Consider the following 26,467-nt stretch of genomic DNA (forward strand, 5'->3'; position numbering starts at 1 on the left):
AGACTTGGAGGGACATTGGAGCATTGGGACATTTATAGCAGACGGCATGATATGCACACATGCTATAAGCATCTTGTGAGTTTTTAACTTTATGTGTTGATATGTATTATTAAAACTTTTAATGCTACGCTTGAGTCCGCGCTTCTATTGCTTTTGTATTCTTTTTGAAAAAAGCATGCATAGAGGACCAAGCTGCAGCCTTGCAAATTTGTTCAACAGAAACTTCAATGACTTTTGAAAGTCCGAGGAACAAGAAACAGCCCTCGTGGAGTGAGCTGTGATTCTCTCAGGAGGCTGCTGGTCCAGCAGTTTTTACAGGCTAAACTAATTATACTCTTCAGCCAGAGCGAAAGAGAAGTAGCCGTAGCCTTCTGAACCTTGCGTTTCTCAGAGAAACAGACAAACAAAGCAGAAGGCTGGCAGAAGACCTTAGTTGCCTGCAAGTAGAATTTCAGCGCATTGCACCACATTTAGGATGTGCAGCAAACGCTCCTTATGAGGAGGAGGATTAGGACACAAAGAAAGCACAACAAATTTCCTGATCATAAACCTATTTGAAACAACTTTAGGAAGGAAACCTAACTTAGTACGCAGAACCACCTTATCAAAATGAAAGATAAGATAAAGGGAATCATACTGCAATGCGTGAGTTCAGACACTCTCCTAGCAGAAGAAATGGCAACAAGAAATAAAACCTCCTAAGATAACATCTTAATATCTAAGGAATGCATAGGCTTAAACAGAGCCTGTTGCAAAACTATAAGGACAAGCTTAAGGCTCCAAGGTGGAGCAACTGATATAAACACAGCCCTGAAGCTGACCCGGGCCTGACAAAGGATTGGACATCCGGCACGTCCGCCAGTGTTAGGATATGTTAGCCTTACCGACGCCATTCTTGTTTTAGTTGCCATTTTGTCTTAGGCATCCATCTTGTCTAAGAAAGGTTTATTCCAACAGCTTATTAGGTATCAAGAAACATGTAGATGTTATGAATATTTGTATAGCTAGAATAGCCTTGTGAATGTTCCTGGCGATGCGCCTGGAAGCCCGTTATCTCTATAAGATGCCCACACGGCCTTGCTTTGGGCTGGGCTATGGGGCCAAAATGTACTTTTATTATGGTTATAGAAACACTTATTCTCAAAACTCCTTTTTTACCCAATTATAATAATGAGCTTATTTCTTTCCCTGAGAAACACTGTGTAAAATGATGTATTCATGAACGTGTCACTGTGTTAACCCTCTATGCTGTAACCACTGCCTATAAAATGTATTGTTCACCTTCTAATAAACAGAATAGGTTTTAGACTGATTGCTGTGTGGATCCTGTTCTCTTACCTGGAAAGTAAGAGAACAAGACTCACAGACAAAACCCTTCTCCTGACCTTCCGGAAAGTAACCCATTCATTTCCAGGTGACAGTGTATGATCCAGGTCAAGGGCTGACTGATACTCTCCCCCCTTGAAAATAACACCTAACAGCCAGATGCTAGGACAGCAGAATGGATAGGGCAGAGATCTGACCACTGAGGGTTGCTGACCGAAAACCCTTCTCCAGGCCTTCCTGGAGAAAAGACAAATTCCCAGGAATCCTGACCCTACTCCAAGAGAAACCCTTGGAATCACACCAATAAGATATTTACGCTATATCTTATGGGAAAACTTTCTAGAAACTGGCATGCAAGTCTGAAACATGGTCTAAAAGACCAAGTCAGAAAAACCGACGCTTAGACCAACTAAGCGATCAATATACAGGCAGTCAGCTTTAAAGAAACGAAAATAGAATGAAGGGAGGAGAGGGACACTTATTCAGGAGGTCTTTCCTCAGAGACAATCTCCAAGGAGGGGAGAGGAGACTATTCCACTAGGTTTGCTTACTAGATCCTGCAAGGCCATGCAGGAGCTATTAGAATCACTGACTCTCTCTCCTGCATGATACAAATAAAGACTCGGTGAAAGCAGAGAAACAGAGGAAATAGGAATGCAATACTGATTTCCAAGAAAAACCCGCCAGAACATTTATCAAGGCGGTATGCGAAACACCAGAAGCCAACTCAAGAAACCCCCATTTTTAGGGTTTACCTAGAAAGCACCTCCAGACGGAGAGCCCACTCCCCGAATGAATTATCTGTCTGATCAGAAGTCCAATTGTTCACCCCTAAAGAGAGGAACACAGACAGCAATTGTGAGCTGCCACCCACTGAACAAATCAAATAACCTCCTACAATGCTAAGGAACTCCGAGTTCCACCCTGGTAGATGATGTAAGTCAAATTAATAATGACTGAGGCCAAGCTATCAGAGCAATGTAACTCGCCCTCAACTGTAAAAGAGGAACACAGACACTTCCGAGATCAATAATCCCTGTGCCTCCCAGGAATGTCTCAAGAGCGCACGCCCTGAGACAGGAACTCATGAAAAACCATTACTGGAGGGAGTCTCTATCTACTGATCTAGATCTATCCACTGAGACAGATCTGAAAAATCTCCATTTTAGAGAAAATAGTAAAGGGAATGATGTCCATGGCAACCATCAGACCAATTCCCTCCCAACCATCTGGTTACAAAATGACTAAGCTATCTACCAGGACCCCCAGAGCTTGCTGATGGCCGAACAGAAGCCTGCAGGGAGAACAAAAGGGAGAACAAAAGGAAAACTCCTTGATTATCTAGTCCCTGATCTTCTACTAGATAAAATCTATGAAGCTCCCCAAATAAATCACCCTTGCAGATGGAGCAAAAGGACCCCTTCTCCAGAATCAGAAAAAGGAAAAGAAAACCTTTCCATTAGTCTTATCTTGATCTGGTAGAAAAAAAAACTTTTTCCCCCCCGTAAGTCAGAGGATAATTTTGCCAGAACAAATCTAACAAGGTTCATCCTTGAAAGGAAAAATCAGAAGTGTGGAATTGGAGAAAACCTAAAATATTGAAGCTGCAACTGCAGAGCTATAAACCTAGGCTGAACCACTAAGCCACCGGTAGGTTTCTCCGCTGACCAAAAAAAAAATCAGCCCTTTAACATTACACGAGGTGTGCAAGTATACATCTGAAATAGTCTACTCCAGCATCAGATGAAGGAATTTTACTGCTCAAATCTGAGATTCCCCATCAGGAACCACCGGTGGATTCTCCTCACCAACCTAGGAGAGGGGTCGATCTAAGTAACAGAATTAGCAGAAACCATACTATCTGAAATGTAAATGTTCCTCTGCATTTTCCCTGTATGTAAGGAAAAAACGAAATTTATGCTTACCTGATAAATTTATTATTTCTTTGACATGGTGAGTCAATGGATCATCAGTAATTCTATTGGGAATATCACTCCTGGCCAGCAGAAGGAGGCAAAGAGCACCACATCAAATCTGTTAAGTATCACTTCCCTTCCCACAACCCCCAGTCATTCGACCAAAGGAAAAGGAGAGAAAGGAAGCAGCACAAGGTGCAGAGGTGCCCGAGGTGGACTCACTGTGTCAAGAAATAAATAAATTGATCAGGTAAGCATACATTTTGTTTTCTTTCTGACACGGGTGAGTCCATCGTCAGTAATTACTATTGGGAATCAATACCCAAGCTAGAGGACACAGATGATAAGGGAGGCACAAGACAGGAAACCTAAACGGAAGTCACCACTGCTTAAAGAACCTTTCTCCCAAAAGAAGGCCTCAGCCGAGGAAAACATGTAAAATTTATAGAATTTTGAAAAAGTGTTTAGAGAGGACCAAGTTGCAACCTTGCAAATCTGTTCCACAGAAGCTTCATTTTTGAAAGCCCAGGAGGAAGAAACAGCCCCGTGGAATGAGCCGTGACTCAGGAGGATGCTGTCCAGCAGTTTCATAGGCAAGCGAAAAATACTCTTCAGCCACAAAGAAAGAGAACAAGCCGTAGCTTTCTGACCCTTGCTTTTCCCAGAGAAAATGACAAACAAAGCAGAAGACTGGCGAAAATCCTCAGTCGCCTGTAAATAGTATTTCAACGCACACACACATCTAGGTTGTGCAGCAAATGCTCTTTATGAGAAGAAGGGTTAGGACACAAAGAAGGAACAACGATTTCTTGATTAATGTTCCTATCCGACACCACTTTAGGAAGGAGAACCTAACTTAGTATGCAGATCTACCTTATCCGAATGAAAAATAAGATAATGGGATTCACACTGCAACGCTGAGAGTTCAGAGACTCTACGAGCAGAAGAGATTGCAACAAGAAATAAAACTTTCCAAGATAACATCTTATATCTAAGGAATGCTTAGGCTCAAAAAGGAGCCTGCTGAAGAACTTTAAGAACAAGGTTAAGACTCCAGGGAGGAGTAACAGTTTGAACACTGGCCTGATTCTTACTAAGGCCTGACAAAAGGATTGCATATCTGGCACATCCGCCAGACGTTTATGCAACAAAATAGATAAGGTCGATATTTGACCCTTCAAGGTACTCGCAGACAAACCCTTCTCCAGACCTTCCTGGAGAAAGGACAACAATTCTAGGAATCCTGACTACTCCACGAGAACCCCTTGGATTCACACCAGAACAGATATCTGCGCCATATCTTGTGGTAAATCTATCTAGTTACAGGCTTACGAGCCTGAATTAAGGTGTCAATGACCGACTCAGAGAAACCTGTACTTAGATTGAATGAAGCGTTCAATCTCTAGGCAGTCAGCTTCAGAGAAACGAGATTTGGATTAGAGAAGGGTCCTTGAAGTAGAAGGTCCTTCCTCAGTGGAAGTCTCCAAGGTTGGAGAGAAGACATCTCCAATAGGTCTGCATACCAGATCCTGCGTGGGCACGCCGGTGCAATGAGGATCACCAACGCCTTCTCCTGTTTGATTCGAGCAATGACCCGTGGAAGGAGAGCGAACAGAGGAATGCTAGACTGAAAATCAGTACAGCCTGAGGATCCCTTGACCTCAACCCGTACCTCGGGAGCTTGGCATTTTGTTGAGATGCCATGAGATCCAGCTCCGCCTGTCCCCATTTGAGAACCAATTTGGAAAACACCTCTGGCTGGAGTTCCCACTCCCCCGGGTGAAAGGTCTGTCTGCTCAGAAAATCCGCTTCCCAGTTGTCCACTCCTAGAATGTGGATCGCAGATAGACAGCAGTTGTGGGTCTCCACCCACTGAATAATCTTGGTTACCTCTGTCATGGCCAAGGAACTCTGAGTTACTACCTGATGGTTGACGTAAGCCACTGAAGTTATGTTGTCTGACTGGAACCTGATAAACCGGGCTGAAGCCGAGGCCAGGCCAGAAGAGCATTGAAGATTGCTCCCAGCTCTAGGTTGTTTATGGGGAGGACTCCTCCTGAGTCCATATCCCCTGAGCCTTTACCGAGCTCCAGACTGCTCCCCATCCCAGCAGGCTGGCATCCGTGGTCACAATCACCCAGGTAGGTCTGCGAAAGCAAGTTCCCTGGGAGAGATGTTCCTGAGACAACCACCAAGGAAGAGAATCTCTTGTCGCCTGATCCAGTTCTAATCTTGGAGACAGATCTTCATAATCCCTGTTCCATTTTTTGAGCATGCCTAACTGCAGAGGCCTGAGATGGAACCGAGCAAACGGAATGATGTCCATGGCAGCTACCATCAGACCAATTACCTCCATACATTGGGCCACTGATGGCCGAGGGGAAGACTGAAGGGCAAGGCAAGTGTCGAAGAGCTTTGTTCTTCTGATCTCTGTCAGTAATATTTTCATTGATAAGGAATATATTATGGTTCCCAAGAACACTACCCTTGTAGCTGGAATCAAAAACTCTTTCCCAAATTCACCTTCCATACGTGAGAGCGCAGAAAAGATAACAACATCTCTGTGTGGGAGTTTGCTTGTTGAAAAGATGGCGCCTGAACAAGAATCTCATCCAGATAAGGCGCCACTGCAATACCACGCAAGCTACCAGGACCTTTGAGAAAATTCTGGGAGCTGTGGCAAGGCTGAATGGAAGAGCCACAAACTGGAAGTGTTTGTCTAGGAACGCGAACCTCAGAAACTTGTGATGATCCCTGTGGATGGGAACATGCAGTACGCATCCTTTAAATCTACAGTTGAATTGACCCTCTTGAACCAAGGGGAGAATGGAACGAATAGTTTCCATCTTGAATGACGGTACTCTGAGGAACTTGTTTAGACTCTTGAGGTCTAAAACCAGTCTGAAAGTTCCCTCTTTTTTGGGAACCACAAGCCGATTGGAGTAGAATCCCAGACCCTGTTCATGCGTTGGAACAGGAACCATCACTCCCAGGTCGGAAAGATCCTGGATACAGTTTAAGAACGCCTCTCTCTTTATCTGGTCAACAGATAATCTTGAGAGCAGAAACCTGCCCCTGGGAGGAAAGGTATTGAATTCTAGTTTGTATCCCTGGGACACGATGTCCACCGCCCAGGGATCTGGAACATCCCAAACCCAGGCGAAGAAGGAAAGTCTGCCCCCCCACAAGATCCGCTCCCGGATCGGGGGCAGACCCTTCATGCTGACTTTGAGTCATTAAAAGACTTCTTAGATTGCTTCCCCTTGTTCGAAGATGGATTGGACTTCCAGGAAGACTTGGACTGCTCCTGCTTGGCAGAGGGAGAGGAAGGCTTACCTTTAAAGTTTCGAAAGGAACGAAAATTACTCGACGTCCTATCTGCTTATTCCTCTTATCCTGAGGGAGGAAATGACCCTTTCCTCCCATGTCTGAAATAATTTCAGCCAAGGCCAGCCCAAACAAGGTCTTATCCTTGTAGGGAATCGCCAAAAGCTTACACTCAGATGACACATCCGCAGACCAGGACATCAACCATAAAGCTCTGTGGGCCAGTATAGCAAAGCCAGAAATCTTTGCTCCCAACTTAATAACTTGTAAGGAAGCATCCGTAATAAAGGAATTGGCAAACTTAAGAGCCTTGATCCTATTCTGGATCTCTTCAAGGGGACTATATGTCTGAATCAAATCAGACAACGCATCAAACCAGTATGCTGCCGCGCTGGTGATGGTAGCAATGCACACCGCAGGTTGCCATTGTAAACCCTGGTGTACATATATCTTTTTAAGTAACTCTTCCAACTTCTTATCCATAGGATCCTTAAAAGAACAGCTATCCTCTATAGGGATAGTGGTTCTCTTTGCCAAGGTAGAAATTGCCCCTTCCACCTTAGGGACCATCTGCCAAGATTCCTTGATAGAGTCAGCTATTGGAAACATCTTCTTAAAAATTGGGGATGGAGAAAGAGAGATGCCAGGTTTCTCCCATTCCCGAGCAATAATCTCTGTCTGGTACAGGAAAAACCTCCACTGCGGAAGGTACATCAAAGTATTTGTTTAGCTTACTACACTTCTTAGGATTGACCACGACAGTCGTGTCGGAGTCGTCCAAGGTAGCCAAAACCTCCTTAAGTAACAAACGGAGGTGTTCTAGCTTAAACCTTAATAATACAACTTCAGCATCAGAAGAAGGAATTACACTGTCTGAGTCTGAGATTTCACCCTCAGGTGCTACCGAAGTATCTTCCTCCTCAGACTTCTGGGAGGGAACATTCGGAATAGCCACGACTGTGTCAGAAACCTTACTCACCGATTCCTCACATTTCCTCTTGCGCTTTCCCTGCAGAATGGGAAAAGCCGACATCAGCGCATCAGTTACTGCAGAAGATATGTGGGTAGCAATGTCTTGCAAATTAACTCCAACTCGAGTGTGAGAGGAAGTGCAGGGCACTGCATGTGTGGACGATAATGTTTGGGAGACTTGAGGAGAAAGCTGCGGCATCTCTTGAACAGGAGACCCTGAACAGCACCTGCCTTAGTTAATAGTGGCTCAGAATCAAAAAGTCTATCCCTGTAATGTAATGTTCTTTCAATACAAGAGGGACAAAAAGGGGATTGGTGGTTCCACTTTGGAAACAAAACACAAGCTACATGTAACGTTTTGCAGGGCCTCTTGGTCCATTTTACCCAAAAACCCAACCAATTAAAGAAAAAACTGCTTTAAAAGTTTTTCTCAAAAAAACGTTACTGTTACTTTAAGTCTTAAACGTAATGTAATCTTTATTTTTAACAGCAGCAACAGCATAATAAAAAACCTCAGGCAGCCTCTTTGCTGAGGTGCCTACCTGTCCTGCCGGCAACCGGATTTATACACGATCCGGACTTCCAAGTGTAATCACAAACACACAGGTGATCTCAGCCGCTGTAAAAGCACTCTGATCCGGAACTTCCAAAGAAGAGAAACCGGAAGACGTGCAAACTAACTTGTCGCCTCAGAAAAGCCCGCCTTTCTAATTGTGGGTGTACCCAAACAAAACCCAGCCACCATTACTGAAAAGCCGGCGACGGACCTCTAGCACCGGAGAACTATCCGATATGTCATGTTCTCCTAATGTAAAACACCTGTTTGCTTGTATGTCTACAAAAAAAAAAAAAAAACAACACACACACATATACCTGGAATAAAAACTGAGCCACAATAAAGATTTTTAACCCCCAGTGCCTCCATCCACTGCCTACCTCAATCCTATTAACCCTAAATAGGATTACTGGTATTCCATGTCCCATTTAACTGTTAAAGTGCCATGTATTGCTGAGTCCCTAGAAATAAAAATTAGGCACTTACATGAATTTACATCTGCCCGGCAGCAGGGTAGCTCACCTGGTTTGAGAGGGCCTTCTCCCTCACATGGACCTGTGGAAAAAAAAAAAGACTGAATAATCCTAATCAGGCTTCCAAGATAGGGCAGCAACAACAGATTGGGAGGCGCAGTGAGGATTGTACCCCACAAGTTCCTAGAAGCTTAAAAGCCACCACTACTCTACTGAAGAGACTAATGTGGACTACGGCTAAACCCCCAGGAAGACAGAGCAAACCTGCTCTGCTTCAAAATAATAAACTCTTGATTGGAGAAACTTCTTTCAGACACTTAAACTTTACCACCTCCTTGCAACACAGGCAAAGAGAATTACTGGGGGTTGTGGGAAGAGAAGTGATAATTAACAGCTTTGCTGTGGTGCTCCTTGCCTCCTCCTGCTGGACAGGAGTGATATTCCCAACAGTAATTGATGATGATCTGTGGACTCACCGTGTCATTAGAAAGAAACAAAGTTGAGCTGAGGAGCATTGAAAATAAATAATTTATAAATAAACTATAAAAATATATCAAATCTACATCAGGAACAGGTGAGTTATGAAAATGCTGCTGTTAGGATAACTGCTCAAGTGCTTTAAGGCACCTTCCGGTTCCTTCACTAACCACTCACCTGGCCAGAGCCCTTTTCTTGACTTCTTTAGCCCGCACCTTCCGCAAGAGATCCTCCAACTTGTCCGAAGCCTTAAACTGCACCCCCAGATCCTCGTCTTCCGCAATATTGACAATGTCACGGTAAAACAGTGAGACGTCAAAGCCACCATCTTTGTCAAGGTGCATAAGGTCCAGAAAGATACCTGAAAGTAAAAGTAACGAGACTTCATAATAGAGTAAAACCATATAAAGCGCTGAAGAAGAAAATACCATGGGGAACATGTGCGACATTCACCCGATTTTAATTTTGCATTGTTGCTTAAACTATGTGCTTAACCTCCACAAAAGTGTTGCTAAAATAAAGGTAAATTAGCTATTTTAACAGCTGCTTTTGCCTGCAGTATCCCCACTTATAGGCTATAGAAAAGCTTTGTAAACACAAACAGAAGAAACTACACTCCCTATGGGGGTTAGGAGAGAGAAGTAATACAATGTTAATTTTCAATAGCTATTTCTTAGTATTTGGCCCTGGTTTATAGACAGACATAAGATAAGGAAGCAAGTGCGAGTATAAAAAGTAATAAAATAAAAAGATTAGACTTCCTTATAAACTAAACCCATTTTAATGGGTAGTGGCTTCAAAGAACAAACACAGAAATTTAATATACAAAAATAAACATAAATTAGTAATTTATCATGTATTTTATATTCTGCAGCTGGTATAACAAGTGACTGGAAACACATTAAGGGGAAAACACTTTACAGTCACTGTACATTTAATGTCAGCTGCGGAGCACCAAGGTGTCACATCGCACATTGCTGCTCTCACAATCACTAACCAGGACTATAACTGACTGTGATCCTGCACAGCTATTAATAAGTCAGTAGCACATGACATCCTCACTGAGACCCCCCATCCTAACAAAGAATCACTGACCAGGGCTATTACTGACTGTGATCCTGTACAGCTATTAATAAGTCAGTAGCACATGACATCCTCACTGAGACCCCCCATCCTAACAAAGAATCACTGACCAGGGCTATTACTGACTGTGATCCTGCACAGCTATTAATAAGTCAGCAGCACATGACATCCTCACTGAGACCCCCCCCCCATCCTAACAAAGAATCACTAGGACTATTACTGACTGTGATCCTGTACAGCTATTAATAAGTCAGTAGCACATGACATCCTCACTGAGACCCCCATCCTAATAAAGAATCAATGACCAGGGCTATTACTGACTGTGATCCTGCACAGCTATTAATAAGTCAGTAGCACATGATATCCTCACCGTGACCCCCCCCATCCTAACAAAGAATCACTGACCAGGGCTATTACTGACTGTGATCCTGCACAGCTATTAATAAGTCAGCAGCACATGACATCCTCACTGAGACCCCCATCCTGACAAAGAATCACTGACCAGGGCTATTACTGACTGTGATCCTGCACAGCTATTAATAAGTCAGCAGCACATGACATCCTCACTGAGACCCCCCCATCCTAACAAAGAATCACTAGGACTATTACTGACTGTGATCCTGTACAGCTATTAATAAGTCAGTAGCACATGACATCCTCACTGAGACCCCCATCCTAATAAAGAATTACTGACCAGGGCTATTACTGACTGTGATCCTGCACAGCTATTAATAAGTCAGTAGCACATGATATCCTCACCGTGACCCCCCCCATCCTAACAAAGAATCACTGACCAGGGCTATTACTGACTGTGATCCTGCACAGCTATTAATAAGTCAGCAGCACATGTCATCCTCACTGAGACCCCCATCCTGACAAAGAATCACTGACCAGGGCTATTACTGACTGTGATCCTGCACAGCTATTAATAAGTCAGCAGCACATGACATCCTCACTGAGACCCCCCCATCCTAACAAAGAATCACTAGGACTATTACTGACTGTGATCCTGTACAGCTATTAATAAGTCAGTAGCACATGACATCCTCACTGAGACCCCCATCCTAACAAAGAATCACTGACCAGGGCTATTACCGACTGTGATCCTGCACAGCTATTAATAAGTCAGTAGCACATGATATCCTCACTGTGACCCCCCCCCATCCTAACAAAGAATCACTGACCAGGGCTATTACTGACTGTGATCCTGCACAGCTATTAATAAGTCAGTAGCACATGATATCCTCACTGTGACCCCCCCTATCCTAACAAAGAATCACTGACCAGGGCTATTACTGACTGTGATCCTGCACAGCTATTAATAAGTCAGTAGCACATGATATCCTCACTGTGACCCCCCCATCCTAACAAAGAATAATTGACCAGGGCTATTACTGACTGTGATCATGCACAGCTATTAATAAGTCAGTAGCACATGACATCCTCACTGTGCCCCCCCCCATCCTAACAAAGAATCACTGACCAGGGCTATTACTGACTGTGATCCTGCACAGCTATTAATAAGTCAGTAGCACATGATATCCTCACTGTGACCCCCCCATCCTAACAAAGAATAATTGACCAGGGCTATTACTGACTGTGATCATGCACAGCTATTAATAAGTCAGTAGCACATGACATCCTCACTGTGACCCCCCCCATCCTAACAAAGAATCACTGACCAGGGCTATTACTGACTGTGATCCTGCATAGCTATTAATAAGTCAGTAGCACATTATATCCTCACTGTGACCCCCCCCCATCCAACAAAGAATCACTGACCAGGGCTATTACTGACTGTGATCCTGCACAGCTATTAATAAGTCAGTAGCACATGATATCCTCACTGTGACCCCCCCCCATCCTAACAAAGAATCACTGACCAGGGCTATTATTAATAGCTGTGCAGGATCACAGTCAGTAATAGCCCTGGTCAGTGATTCTTTGTTAGGATGGGGGGGGGGGGTCACAGTTAGGATATCATGTGCTACTGACTTATTAATAGCTGTACAGGATCACAGTCAGTAAGTCAGTAGCACATGACATCCTCACTGTGACCCCCCCCCCCCATCCTAACAAAGAATCACTGACCAGGGCTATTACTGACTGTGATCCTGCACAGCTATTAATAAGTCAGTAGCACATGACATCCTCACTGTGACCCACCCATCCTAACAAAGAATCACTGACTAAGACTGTTACTGACTGTGATCCTGTACAGCTATTAATAAGTCAGTAGCACATGATATCCTCACTGTGACCCCCCCCCCCCACATCCTAACAAAGAATCATTGACCAGGGCCATTACCGACTGTGATCCTGCACAGCTATTAATAAGTCAGTAGCACATGACATCCTTATTGTGACCGCCCCATCCTAACAAAGAATCACTGACCAGAACCGTTACTGACTGTGATCCTGTGATAGGATGGGGGGGGGGTCACAGTGAGGATATCATGTGCTACTGACTTATTAATAGCTATGCAGGATCACAGTCAGTAAGTCAGTAGCACATGATATCCTCACTGTGACCCCCCCCCCATCCTAACAAAGAATCACTGACCAGGGCTATTACTGACTGTGATCCTGTACAGCTATTAATAAGTCAGTAGCACATGACATCCTCACTGAGACCCCCCCCCCCATCCTAACAAAGAATCACTGACCAAGGCTATTGCTGACTGTGATCCTGCACAGCTATTAATAAGTCAGTAGCACATGACATCCTCACTGAGAACCCCCCCATCCTAACAAAGAATCACTGACCAGGACTATTACTGACTGCGATCCTGTACAGCTATTAATAAGTCAGTAGCACATGACATCCTCACTGAGACACCCCCCATCCTAACAAAGAATCACTGACCAAGACTATTACTGACTGTGATCCTGTACAGCTATTAATAAGTCAGTAGCACATGGTATCCTCACTGAGACACCCCCCCCATCCTAACAAAGAATCACTGACCAGAACCGTTACTGACTGTGATGCTGTACAGCCATTAATAAGTCAGTAGCAAATGACATCCTCACATGCCCCCACCTACCCAACAGAGAATCACTGACCAGGACCGTTACTGAATGCGATGCTGTACATATACATTACTACTAAAACCACACACATTACATTACGCAGGGCAGTGCCATTCTCACCCATTTCTTTGAGATCTTCGGCTTTAACCCTTGCCTGCTTGGCCTTGGCAGCGTCATTGGAATGAGGGTTGTCTTCATTGGTGAACAACATGATCCGTTTGTGACTCATCTTTACTTTCACGTTGCTGAAGAGGTTTGAGCAGAGCCACAGAGCCTCCCCGAGAGAAAACTCAGCACCAGAACCTATTGTGTCACGAAACAACGCCCTTCCCTTCTCCTCTCGGTATTTGTCCAATTCTAGGATGCGCTTAGCCCCTACGGAAATTATGGATAATTAGAAAAGTCATCACTTCTAATGCACCTTCTATTCACTTCCCCCAAAACCTGGGTTTCCTTGCACCCGTTACGCTGTATATTTACGGATCTCTCACATGAAACCCCCACATTTTCCATGCAATATTTAACAACTTAAATAATCAAATTTGCTTCATTCTCTTAGTATCATTTATTGAGGGAGCAGCCATCCACTACTGAGAGCTAGCTGAATAAACCACGTGAGCCAATGACAAGATGCATAAATGTGCAGCCATCAAACAGTAACTAGCTTCTAGCAGTGCATTGCTGTACCTCAGCCTACTTAAGTATGCTTTCTCTTGTAAGATGTATCCAGTCCACGGATTCATCCATTACTTGTGGGATATTCTCCTACCCAACAGGAAGTTGCAAGAGGATCACCCACAGCAGAGCTGTCTATATAGCTCTTCCCCTAACTGCCACTTCCAGTCATTCTCTTGCAGCTCTCGACAAGGGAAGTAGCTAGAGAGATTTGGTGAATTAGTGTAGTTTATCTTCAATCAAAAGTTTGTTATTTTTAAACGGTGCCGGCGTTGTACTGTTTTTTACCTCAGGCAGAACTTAGAAGAAGAATTTGCCTGAGGTTTTTGATGATCTTAGCAGGTTGTAACTAAGGTCCACTGATGTTCTCACACATAACTGAAGAGTATGGGGAAACTTCAGCTGGGAGAACGGCCTGCAGACTTAACTGCCCTGAGGTATGTTCAGTATATTTTTTTCTAGAGGATGATAAGTACTAGAAAATGCTGAGAGTGCCTGATATAGTTAAGGTAAGCCTGAATGCAGTGATTTAATAACGACTGGCATTATGCTTGCAGTAAAGGGTAATTTTCATGTTACTTTCTATTATGGCTTAGTATGTAAAACTATATATTATATATATATATATATATATATATATATATAAAAGGAACGTTTTTTACTGAGGTGATAAATCTTTATTTGGGGCCTAGTTTTCCACATGGCTGTTATTTTACTCCTAGGAATAGTTTTTTTAAGGCCCTCTGACTTTGAGTACATGGTGGGAGGGGCCTATTTTCGCGCTCTAATTGCGCAGTTGTTTCTTACATTTGAGACATCCAGCTTCCCTGAAGGAGTCCCCTGACATATTGGACCTCTGTAAGGGGTTTTTGTGCCTAAAAAAGTCGTTTTATGGGAAGGAAGGAGCCACAGTAGAGCTGTGGCAGTTTGCTTGTGACTGTTATAACTGTTTTTACCATTTTTTTGCTTCGTTTTTGAACCTGAGGGGTTAATCATCCATTTGCAAGTGGGTGCAATGCTATTTTAGTCTATTATATACACTGTAAAAATTTCATAGAGTTAACTGCTTTTTTCACAGTTTTGCAGTTTTTGTTTTTTTCCCTTAAAGGCACAGTACCGTTTTTTATATTCTGCTTTTTCACATTAAAGTGTTTTCAAAGTTTGCTGGTCTCATTACTAGTCTGTTAAACATGTCTGACATAGAGGAAACTCCTTGTTCATTATGTTTAGAAGCCATTGTGGAACCCCCTCTTAGAATGTGTACCAAATGCACTGATCTTACTATAAGTTATAAAGACCATATTCTGGCTTTAAAAGATTTATCACCAGAGGAAATTGACAAGGGGGAAGTTATGCCGACTAACTCTCCCCACGTGTCAGAGCCTTTAACTCCCGCTCAAGAGGCGCCAAGTACATCTAGCGCGCCCATTGTGTATACTTTACAAGACATGGCGGCAGTTATGAATCATACTCTTACAAAAGTATTGTCCAAACTGCCAAGGTTACAAGGAAAGCGAGACAGCTCTGGGACTAGAAAAAATACAGAGCTCTCTGACACTTTAGTAGCTATGTCCGATATACCCTCACAATGTGCAGAAGCCAAAGAAGGAGAGCTATCTGTGGGTGATTTTTCTGACTCAGGGAAGACACTTCAACCTGATTCTGATATGTCTACATTTAAATTTAAGCTTGAACACCTCCGCATGTTGCTCAGGGAGGTTTTAGCAACTCTGGATGACTGTGATGCCATTGTAGTCCCAGAGACATTGTGTAAATTGGATAAATACTGTGCAGTGCCTGTTTACACTGATGTTTTTCCACTACCTAAGAGGTTTTCAGAAATTATTACTAAGGAATGGGATATACCAGGTGTACCGTTCTCTCCCCCTCCTGTTTTTAAAAAGATGTTTCCCATAGATGCCGCTACACGGAACTTGTGGCAACTGGTCCCTAAGGTGGAAGGAGCAGTCTCTACTCTAGCGAAGCGTACAACTATCCCTGTCGAGGACAGTTGTGCTTTTCTAGACCCAATGGACAAAAGGGTTACCTTAAGAAAATTTTTATTCAACAAGGTTTTATTCTCCAGCCCCTTGCATGCATTGCCCCTGTCACTGCTGCTGCGGCCTTCTGGTTTGAGTCTTTAGAAGAGGCTCTACAGGTAGAAACCCCATTGGATGATATCCTTGACAAGCTTAAAGCTCTTAAGCTAGCCAATTCATTTGTTTCTGACGCCGTTGTTCATCTAACCAAACTAACGGCTAAGAACTCAGGTTTTGCTATTCAGGCGCGTAGGGTGCTACGGCTTAAATCCTGGTCAGCTGACGTTACTTCACAGTCTAAGCTTCTCAACATTCCCTTCAAGGGGCAGACCCTATTCGGGCCTGGACTGAAGGAGATCATTTCTGATATTACTGGAGGAAAGGTCACGCCCTTCCTCAGGATAGGTCCAACAAATTAAGGACCAAACAGACTAATTTTCGTTCCTTTCGAAACTTCGAGTGGCGCAGCTTCAACTTCCTCTAATACAAAACAAGAGGGAAAGTTTGCCCAGTCCAAGCCGGTCTGGAGACCTAACCAGGCTTGGAACAAGGGAAAGCAGTAGGGGGCAGACTTTCTCTCTTCGCCCAGGCTTGGGCAAGAGATGTCCAGGATCCCTGGGCGTTGGAAATTGTGTCCCAGGGATATCTTCTGGACTTCAAAGCTTCTTCCCCAAAAGGAAGATTTCATCTCTCACAATTATCTTCAAACCAGATAAAGAGAGAGGCATTCTTACATTGTGTTAAAGACCTCCTAGTTGGGGGCGTGTCCATGCAGCGATCCTGTGTGGTCGCATTTCCAGGAGCTCTGGTCGAATTGCCCTAAATCCGCCGATTATAGGCACCACTGGACAGCTGTCAAAGTATATTTCTACAGCCAACAACAATTAAACCTAAAGAGAGTTCTCTCTTGTTAAGGCAGCAGTCTATATGACACCTGAGCTTAGGATTGGACGTTAAGGGCCTGGAGCGGCGGCTCATAGTAGGCGACGCTTCCCCCTCGGTGAACACCAAGGTTTTTGGTCTCGACCGGACTGTGCACTCAACTATTGTACTATATCTATCTCCATATAGGAGACTCCCTGCAAGCATCTTCCTAGACTAACCGCATCTAGAGGACACCCAAAATGGCGGCCATGGCGGGAGAATGCCGAGAACAACCGGTCATGTTTCCAAGTAGGCTTGAATACCTTATGCAAAAGATGATTGATGGGGCACCATATGACTTTCTAATACAATTTGTGCCTATAAGCCTGATAGAACCTTCAGAAGCAAAACCCGCTGGGGACATGATACTTCCAAAGCGCCTAACTACCTCGCAAGTACAACATAGCTCTCAACCACCACACAGTGCCCACATGGGAATGGAGCAACTAACACTGACGACCACCGAACAGCCATCAAAGCCCTTCACCAGCCTGCCGAGCCGGTATAGTGACGACATGCAGCACGGGGGCTGCATTGTAACACCTACCTCCCAGACAATGCCTCCACTGAAGGGTCTTGGGCCCGGGACCTTGGGGGAGAGTGTATCATTACATAAGGTAGGGAGAATCGTAAGGTGGGGTGGGATGGTGCTGTCCCTACACGGGTTTGACGACCGGCTTATCCAGCGACCCACGAAGAAGCAAAGAACCTTCACCGAATGTTTCTTACACCATTTACCCAAATAACAGAGAGAGACTGGATGGCAACCTCATTTTAATGCTCCTGAGGGGTCTGTCCTTTACCCGCACAGTGCTGGACTCATTTGGAGGAGAGGGGTCGGGTAGCCTGCGGATGCCCCCCCACTAGCTTACTTTTCTTTTCTATGTTCCCACTGGACAAAGCTGATGAGAGTTGATTTACCACGCATGCTTTTAATGTGGTTTGTTCTTCCTTTTTCCTTGTTGTTATATTTTTGGATGTTCTTGCACAGGTTGAAAGGTCTACTCCGTTGACTTGTGGACATGGACCTATTATGGCTAATTTTTTATATACCTTATGGCAATGCTGAAAGTAAGTTTCATATGATATGTATCTCTCCTCAGTGGCTAGCGGCCGTAGTCACGAGGGAGCGCACTCTATATGCCGGCATATAGTTGGTTAATCTACTTGTGGAACCAGAGCTAATGTTTAAAATAGCCTAGCATAGCAGTTCATGCAGCCTTATGTTTTCAGAGGTTTCACTTGAACTAAATATATATAAAATTACCGTAGCAACACTGTCATGATCTTTGAATAACAACGATATAACAATTGTTATGGATAGTGTGTAATATTCTCTACATTGTAGTGTACCATGAATATCTTTACATCTTAGCATTGTTCCTTCCTAAGATGTTTTGCTCCATGCCACAGAACACCTCTCTTAACATGAATACTCACTGTAACAACATAGTATACCTATTTTACACTCACTACATATAATCAGTAAAGTGTCCTCCCTAAGCCATATAAAAATTAATTCAAAATGTTGGACCAGTTAATCTGAGTTCACTACTAACCCTATATTTATAACAAGATGTAATGACTTTTATAATTGCAGTCAATGTGTTTTGTAGACGCATGGCCCGGTCAGAGGCTTTTTCAATATCTCTATCTTACATTGTTTGGAATTTTATAATTCATTTTTTCCCTTGCCCCCAGTTTTCCCCCTATCTCTACATGTGCCCAATGCCGTTCATTTATGGTCTTGTTAAGGATCCAAGAGAGGTCTATAACGTTAGAAATTGGGTTACAGTAAGACATACACTGAGCTAAAAATGTGATCTTATTGAAGAGTTGCTTTGAAGATGCTTTACAATGTAACATTCTTGATGTATGTTTCGTGCATTAAATTTTTGACATGTATACTCACTTGAACTAAATAAAGCTCTTTTGAAAATTAAAAAAAAAAAAAAAAAAGACGACCTCCTAGTTATGGGAGTGATCCACCCAGTTCCAAAGGAGGAACAGGGGCAAGGCTTCTATTCAAATCTGTTTGTGGTTCCCAAGAAAGGAGGGAACCTTCAGACCAATCTTAGATCTCAAGATCCTAAACAAATTTCTCAGGGTCCCATCCTTCAAGATGGAGACTATTCGAACCATCCTACCTATGATCCAGGAGGGTCAATATATGACTACCGTGGACTTAAAGGATGCTTATCTGCACATTCCGATACACAGAGATCATCATCGGTTTCTCAGGTTCGCCTTCCTAGACAGGCATTACCAGTTTGTGGCTCTTCCCTTTGGGTTAACTACGGCACCAATAATCTTTACGAAGGTTCTGGGGTAACTCCTAGCGGTCCTAAGGCCGCGGGGTATAGCAGTAGCCCCTTACCTAGACGACATTCTAATACAGGCGTCAAATTTTCAAATCGCCAGGTCCCATACAAACATTGTTCTGGCATTTCTGAGGTCGCATGGGTGGAAAGTGAACGATGAAAAAAGTTCTCTATCCCCTCTCACAAGAGTTTCCTTCCTAGGAACTCTGATAGATTCTGTAGAAATGAAGATTTACCTGACAGAGGCCAGGTTGTCAAAACTTCTAAATTCCTGCCGTGTTCTTTATTCTACTTCTCGCCCTTCAGTGGCTCAGTGTATGGAAGTAATCGGCTTAATGGTAGCGGCAATGGACATAGTGCCGTTTGCCCGCCTACATCTCAGACCACTGCAACTCTGCATGCTCAGTCAGTGGAATTGGGATTACACAGATTTGTCCCCTCTACTAAATCTGGATCAAGAGACCAGGGATTCTCTTCTCTGGTGGATATCTCGGGTCCATCTGTCCAAGGGTATGACCTTCCGCAGGCCAGATTGGAAAATAGTAACGACAGATGCCAGCCTTCTGGGCTGGGGGGCAGTCTGGAACTCCCTGAAGGCTCAGGGCTTGTGGACTCCTGAGGAGACACTCCTTCCGATAAACATTCTGGAACTAAGAGCGATATTTAATGCTCTTCAGGCTTGGCCTCAGCTAGCTGCGGTCAGGTTCATCAGATTTCAGTCGGACATCACGACTGTAGCCTACATCAACCATCAAGGGGGAACAAGGAGTTCCCTAGCAATGTTGGAGGTTTCAAAAATAATTCTATGGGCAGAGGTTCACTCTTGCCATCTATCAGCTATCCATATCCCAGGAGTAGAGAACTGGGAGGCGGTTTTTCTAAGTCGACAGACTTTTCATCCGGGGGAGTGGGAACTCCATCCGGAGGTGTTTGCACAGTTGATTCAACTTTGGGGCAATCCAAACTGGATCTCATGGCGTCTCGTCAGAACGCCAAGCTTCCTTGATCCAGGTCCAGGGATCCCAAGGCAGCGCTGATAGATGCTCTAGCAGCGCCTTAGTCTTTCAACCTGGCTTATGTGTTTCTACCGTTTCCTCTGCTCCCTCGTCTGATTGCCAAGATCAAGCAGGAAAGAGCTTCAGTGATTTTGATAGCACCTGCATGGCCACGCAGGACTTGGTATGCAGATCTGGTGGACATGTCATCCCTTCCACCATGGACTCTACCGCTGAGGCAGGACCTTCTACTTCAGGGTCCTTTCAACCATCCAAATCTAATTTCTCTGCGTCTGACTGCTTGGAGATTGAACGCTTGATTTTATCAAAACGTGGTTTCTCCGAATCGGTCATTGATACCTTAATTCAGGCTCGAAAGCCTGTCACCAGGAAAATCTATCATAAGATATGGTGTAAATATCTTCATTGGTGTGAATCCAAGGGTTACTCATGGAGTAAAGTCAGGATTCCCAGGATATTATATTTTCTCCAAGATGGATTGGAGAAGGGATTGTCAGCTAATTCCTTAAAGGGACAGATTTCTGCTCTGTCTATTCTTTTGCACAAGCGTCTGGATGTTCCAGACGTTCAGGCGTTTTGTCAGGCTTTAGTTAGAATCAAGCCTGTGTTTAAACCTGTTGCTCCGCCATGGAGTTTAAATTTAGTTCTTAAAGTTCTTCAAGGGGTTCCGTTTGAACCTCTGCATTCCATAGATATCAAGCTTTTATCTTGTAAATTTCTGTTTTTGGTAGCTATCTCTTCGGCTCGAAGAGTTTCAGAGTTATCTGCCTTGCAGTGCGATTCCCCTTATCTGATCTTCCATGCAGATAAGGTAGTTTTGCGTACCAAACCTGGGTTTCTTCCTAAGGTGGTATCTAATAAGAATATCAATCAGGAGATTGTTGTTCCATCACTGTGTCCTAAACCTTCTTCAAAGAAGGAACGTCTATTACACAATCTGGACGTGGTTCATGCTTTAAAGTTTTATTTACAAGCTACTAAAGATTTTCGTCAAACATCTGCATTGTTTGTTATCTACTCTGGACAGAGGAAAGGCCAAAAGGCTTCAGCAACTTCTCTTTCCTTTTGGTTAAGAAGTATAATTCGCTTAGCTTATGAGACTGCTGGCCAGCAGCCTCTGAAAGAATTACAGCTCATTCCACTAGAGCGGTGGCTTCCACATGGGCTTTTAAAAATGAGGCTTCTGTGGAACAGATTTGTAAGGCGGCGACTTGGTCTTCGCTTCATACTTTTTCTAAATTCTACAAATGTGATACTTTTGCTTCTTTGGAGGCTATTTTTGGGAGAAAGGTCTTACAGGCAGTGGTGCCTTCCGTTTAAGCGCCTGCCTTGTCCCTCCCTTCATCCGTGTCCTATAGCTTTGGTATCGGTATCCCACAAGTAATGGATGAATCCGTGGACTGGATACACCTTACAAGAGAAAACAACATTTATGCTTACCTGATAAATTTATTTCTCTTGTGGTGTATTCAGTCCACGGCCCGCCCTGTCATTTTAAGGCAGGTGTTTTTTTTTTTAAACTACAGTCACCACTGCACCCTATAGTTTCTCCTTTCTCTTGCTTGTCTTCGGTCGAATGACTGGAGGTGGCAGTTAGGGGAGGAGCTATATAGACAGCTCTGCTGTGGGTGATCCTCTTGCAGCTTCCTGTTGGGAAGGAGAATATCCCACAAGTAATGGATGAATCCGTGGACTGGATACACCACAAGAGAAATAAATTTATCAGGTAAGCATAAATTTTGTTTTTCAACAAGGGACATCAAGAGAACAAAAATTTGATAACCAGATATTGGAAAGTTTTTTTTATATCTGCTTGTTCTGTCATGAAAGTTTAATTTTGACTTAAAGGGATACTAACCCACATTTCTTCTTTCATGATTCAGATAGACCATGACATTTTAAGCAACTTTCTAATTTACTCCTATTATCAAATTTTCTTCGTTCTCTTGCTATCAAAAAAATGTTTTAGCTGTGGGCTGCCGTAGCAACTAAGAATGGCGATCGATTGAAACAAAGGAGCTTTCTACATAAAGTAGCTTATACTTCATGAATGAAAGTCCCCTTTATTTGTTTCAAGTCAATCCTAGCGTTTGTAAAATGCTAGAATTGACTTTTACTTTAAGGTTTACACAGGCGTTTAGTTAAGACAGGTGTGTATTGGCTATATGAGTAACGGAAATTGATGACCTATGCATCACATGACTAAGGGGAGTTACCCCGAAATGTTGTGACTTGTTTGGATCCTATCCTATGTAACTCACCACTGCTTTATTTTTCTACTTATTGGTGAGTTTGGGCGGTTACTCACTGTGGGACTCTAATTGGAGTTGTGCTGGTTTTCACTTTTTTTTGTTCAAATCTCAAAAGTAGACATGCCAGGCCGACAGCTGAAATCTAAAGCACACATAATGGTAAGAGGGCGAGCAGCCTCATTACCATCTCTATAAGCTAAATAAAAAATGTAGGGAGATTAGGGAAAAATAGGGGGGATTTGTGGCATTTAAGCCAGAGTGTTGAATTGAACACTAACTTATCAATTATATAATGAATTTAAAACAACACTTTATTTAACAAATATGCAAATAGACAGAGCAAATTCCAGACACTAATTGGGTGTATTAGTGATGGGTATTTTCACTTCCACCCCCCCCTTTTTTTCTGTTTCCCAATTAGATGTCATTAAATTAAAAACATAAGGGCCTTATGGACAAGGGGATGGTGGTGGTATAGGTAAGCTAGTAAATCGGCTATCTATATATCACTCGTCAGTTCAATCTAAATCATTTCAGGATTGCAGACATACTATGCGCTCAAAGGCGACCTCCTGCCTGCGTACTGCTTTGATTGAACAAAGTCAGCCGATTTCTCACTTATTCCCTATTTCTAAATTCACACAAAACAAAAGTACATACAGCATTCACATATTCACTGATAATGAGTCACACATATAAATACTACCAACCGTAGTACATATCCGTTTATACGGTCTCACTTGCAATCTCTGATATTAACAAAGTTTCTCCTCACATATCGAGGTGCAATTCCTTGTATGTTTGAGTATGCCTCACTATTAAATAATGTTAAAATATCGATCCAAAGCGCATAAGCTATAGCAGTACTCACTGATTAACAGTTTATCCTCTCCAAGGTTATTGTGTACCAGGATATTAAATCCAGCCTATAAGTGTTTGCTACACCTTATGTAATAGCCCTGTTAATTGGACACGTTATGGAGATAATATATACAGTAAATAACACCAGACCATTATACTGGCAGTAAAAATAAAAGTAAATGCTGATACTTTGTGTCAAATGCGGAATAGTATAGCCGTTATCTATAATTGCTAGACCAAACCACAAACGGAGCACCCCCTTGACCACGCCCACCAACGCGTTTCCATCACTCGTACGTGACTTTGTCAGGGCTTAGGGATGGAAACACGTCGGCGGGCGTGGTTAAGGGAGTACTTTTATTTTTACTGCCAGTATAATGGTCTGGTGTTATTTATATATATTATAGCTAGTCCAATTATCAATGCTATTACATAAGGTGTAACAAACACTTATAGGCTGGATTTAATATCCCGGTACAAAATAACCTCGGAGAGGATAAACTGTTGAGCAGCGAGTACTGCTATAGCTTATGCACTTTGGATCGATATTTTTACATTTTTTTAATAGTGAGGCATAACATACAAGGAATTGCACCTCGATATGTGAGGAGAGACTTTGTTAATATCAGAGATTGCAAGTGAGACCGTATAAACGGATATGTACTACGGTTGGTAGTATTTATATGTGTGACTCATTATCAGTGAATATGTGAATGCTGTTTGTACTTTGTTTTGTGTGAATTTAGAAATAGGAAATAAGTGAGAAATCGGCTGACTTTGTTCAATCAAAGCAGTACGCAGGCAGGAGGTCGCCTTTGAGCGCATAGTATGTCTGCAATCCTGAAATGATTTAGATTGAACGGACAAGAGAGTGATAAATAGATAGCCGATTTACTGGCTAACCTATACCACCACCATCCCCTTGTCCATATGGCCCTTATGTTTTTAATTTAATAACATCTAATTGGGAGTACTGAAAAAAAGGGGGGGGGAGTGAAAATACCCATCTCTAATACCCCCAATTAGTGTCTGGAATTTGTCAAGTCTATTTGTTAAATAAAGTGTTATTTTAAATTCATTATATACTAAATAAATACAAAAAAATAAATAATGGCCAGATAAATTGTGTAGCAGAGCATTTCAAAGGTTTTTATTTTTTAATTTTGCAGCTACAGGATTCATTACTAACCTCTTAAGGACATATGACGGAATTTTTCCGTCACAAAACAATTGAGCAAACCAAAAGCTGTGTCCTTAAAGGGCTAATTGCTAGAATCTGTATACAAACACTATGCATATCATATTTTATTTATTCCACATAGTTTATCCCGTTAATAATATTAAAATAATATATATTTTGTCACATGAAAAAAGTTACGTTACCCGACTCTTCCCTACCTGGTGTATCCAAATCATGTAGTACATAGACGTGCTTGAATGACTCCGAGTGCGTCTGCTGCTTGGTGCCAAAAAACACTACGGACAGGAGATCCCGGTCACTGCTAATGATCTTACTGGTATAGACACTGCGGATACACTGAGAAAGAGCAGCAAATGACTGGAGAGCCTAAGCTCATACACGCAACAGCATTCAGCAACACAAGGGAGATTTTATAACCACTGAAAGATTTATCAGCAATTTATCAGCAATTTTCCATTAAATGGACACTAAAGTCCCACTTAACTCTGCCTCAATTACACAAATATTGTTAAAGATATCTGTCCGATATGAATTGTCCCATAACCCCAGGTCCTGCTTACCCCTCTCTTCCTTTTCCACTTTCTCCTTCACTAAAGAAATTATTTATATATTAATTAACAAAGTTATGCAAAGTGAGTAACGGAAGAAAAAATGGAAATCAAACCAACATTTGGTGTTACCACCCTTTGTCTTCAAAACACCATCAATTCTTCTTCACTTGCACACAGTTCAAGGAACTCACAGGTAGGTTGTTCCAAACATCTTGCAGAACCAACCCCAGTTCTTCTGTGGGATTAGACAACCTCAGTTACTTCTGTCTATTGGTGTAATCCCAGACAGATTAAATGATGTTGAGATCAGGGCTCTGTGGGGGCGATACCATCACTTCCAGGACTTTGTTGTTCTTTACGCTGAAGATAGTTCTTGATGACTTTGGCTGTATGTTTGGGGTCATTCTGTTGCTGCAGAATAAATGTGGGGCCAATAAGATACCTCGCTGATGGTACTGCAAGATGGATAAGTATCTACCTGTACTTCTCAGCATTTAGAACCACCATTCAGGGATGCGCAATTCCTATCGCCCGACGCCCGAGACATGCAGTTTTGTGCTCCGGGCATGTGTTTTTTTTTGTTGTTTTTTTTTACATTTAGCCCTGCTCCAGGCAAGCAGAACGCAGCAGGGCTAAAGTTTTTTGTTTTTTTTCCAATTGTCATTTTAATAGTGGCCACAGGGGGTTTGGCGGTAGTGGTGAGAAGTGAACTGTCTTGAGGGCAGAGTGAGAGCGGGAGAAGAAGCCCTCATACAGCAAATGTTTACAGCCTTTGTGAATTACGTCCAACTCTCTGACAATCAGCAGGCAGGGGAAATATATAATATGGGATGTGCAGGTCCTGCAGGAGCGAGTTGTTTATCTGAGAAACACGACAATAATCTTATGATAACTTCCAGCAGTGCTGACAATAGCACTTTCTACGCTCTTCTGCTCTTTAAAAAAGTTGAGTTACTCTTTTTACACAAAGCGACTCGCTCCTAACTAGGGCTGCAACTAACGATTATTTTCATAATCGATTAATCTGCGGATTATTTTTTCGATTAATCGGATAAAAATATAATATATATAATATATATATATATATATATATTATATATATATAATATATATATATATATATATATATATATATATATATATATATATGTATATGTTTTCCCTATATTTAAAATAAAATCCAAGCTATTTTGCCTGCAGTAGAGAATATGCACTCAGATGGTGTTGAGGTGCCTGAGATTCATAAGTAGGGTTTTGCCAATTTCACCAAGGTGTGCTATTTATCTTTGTTAGCTGCCTGGACTTCATTCTAACATAACAATATCTTGAATATCTATATGCAATGGTAAATAACCAGCTATAGGGTTAGGGGAAAAAATATCTAGTCCCCTCTTAAAAAAAAAATATATATATATATATATATATATATATATATATATATATATATATATACACACACACACA

The 26,467-nt window shown here is 42.6% G+C and overlaps 1 protein-coding gene across 1 annotated transcript in view; it reads right to left on the reverse strand.

Moving 5' to 3' along the window:
- XRCC6 (X-ray repair cross complementing 6) overlaps positions 1-26,467 on the reverse strand; it is a 53,596-nt gene that overhangs the window by 17,352 nt on the left and 9,777 nt on the right. The window contains 3 exon segments of the mRNA XM_053721316.1: positions 9,225-9,408; positions 13,284-13,538; positions 24,650-24,788. Coding sequence (XP_053577291.1) covers positions 9,225-9,408; positions 13,284-13,538; positions 24,650-24,788 — 578 coding nt within the window.

This window comes from Bombina bombina, chromosome 7, assembly GCF_027579735.1.
Source record: "Bombina bombina isolate aBomBom1 chromosome 7, aBomBom1.pri, whole genome shotgun sequence".
Classification (NCBI taxonomy): Eukaryota; Metazoa; Chordata; class Amphibia; order Anura; family Bombinatoridae; genus Bombina; species Bombina bombina.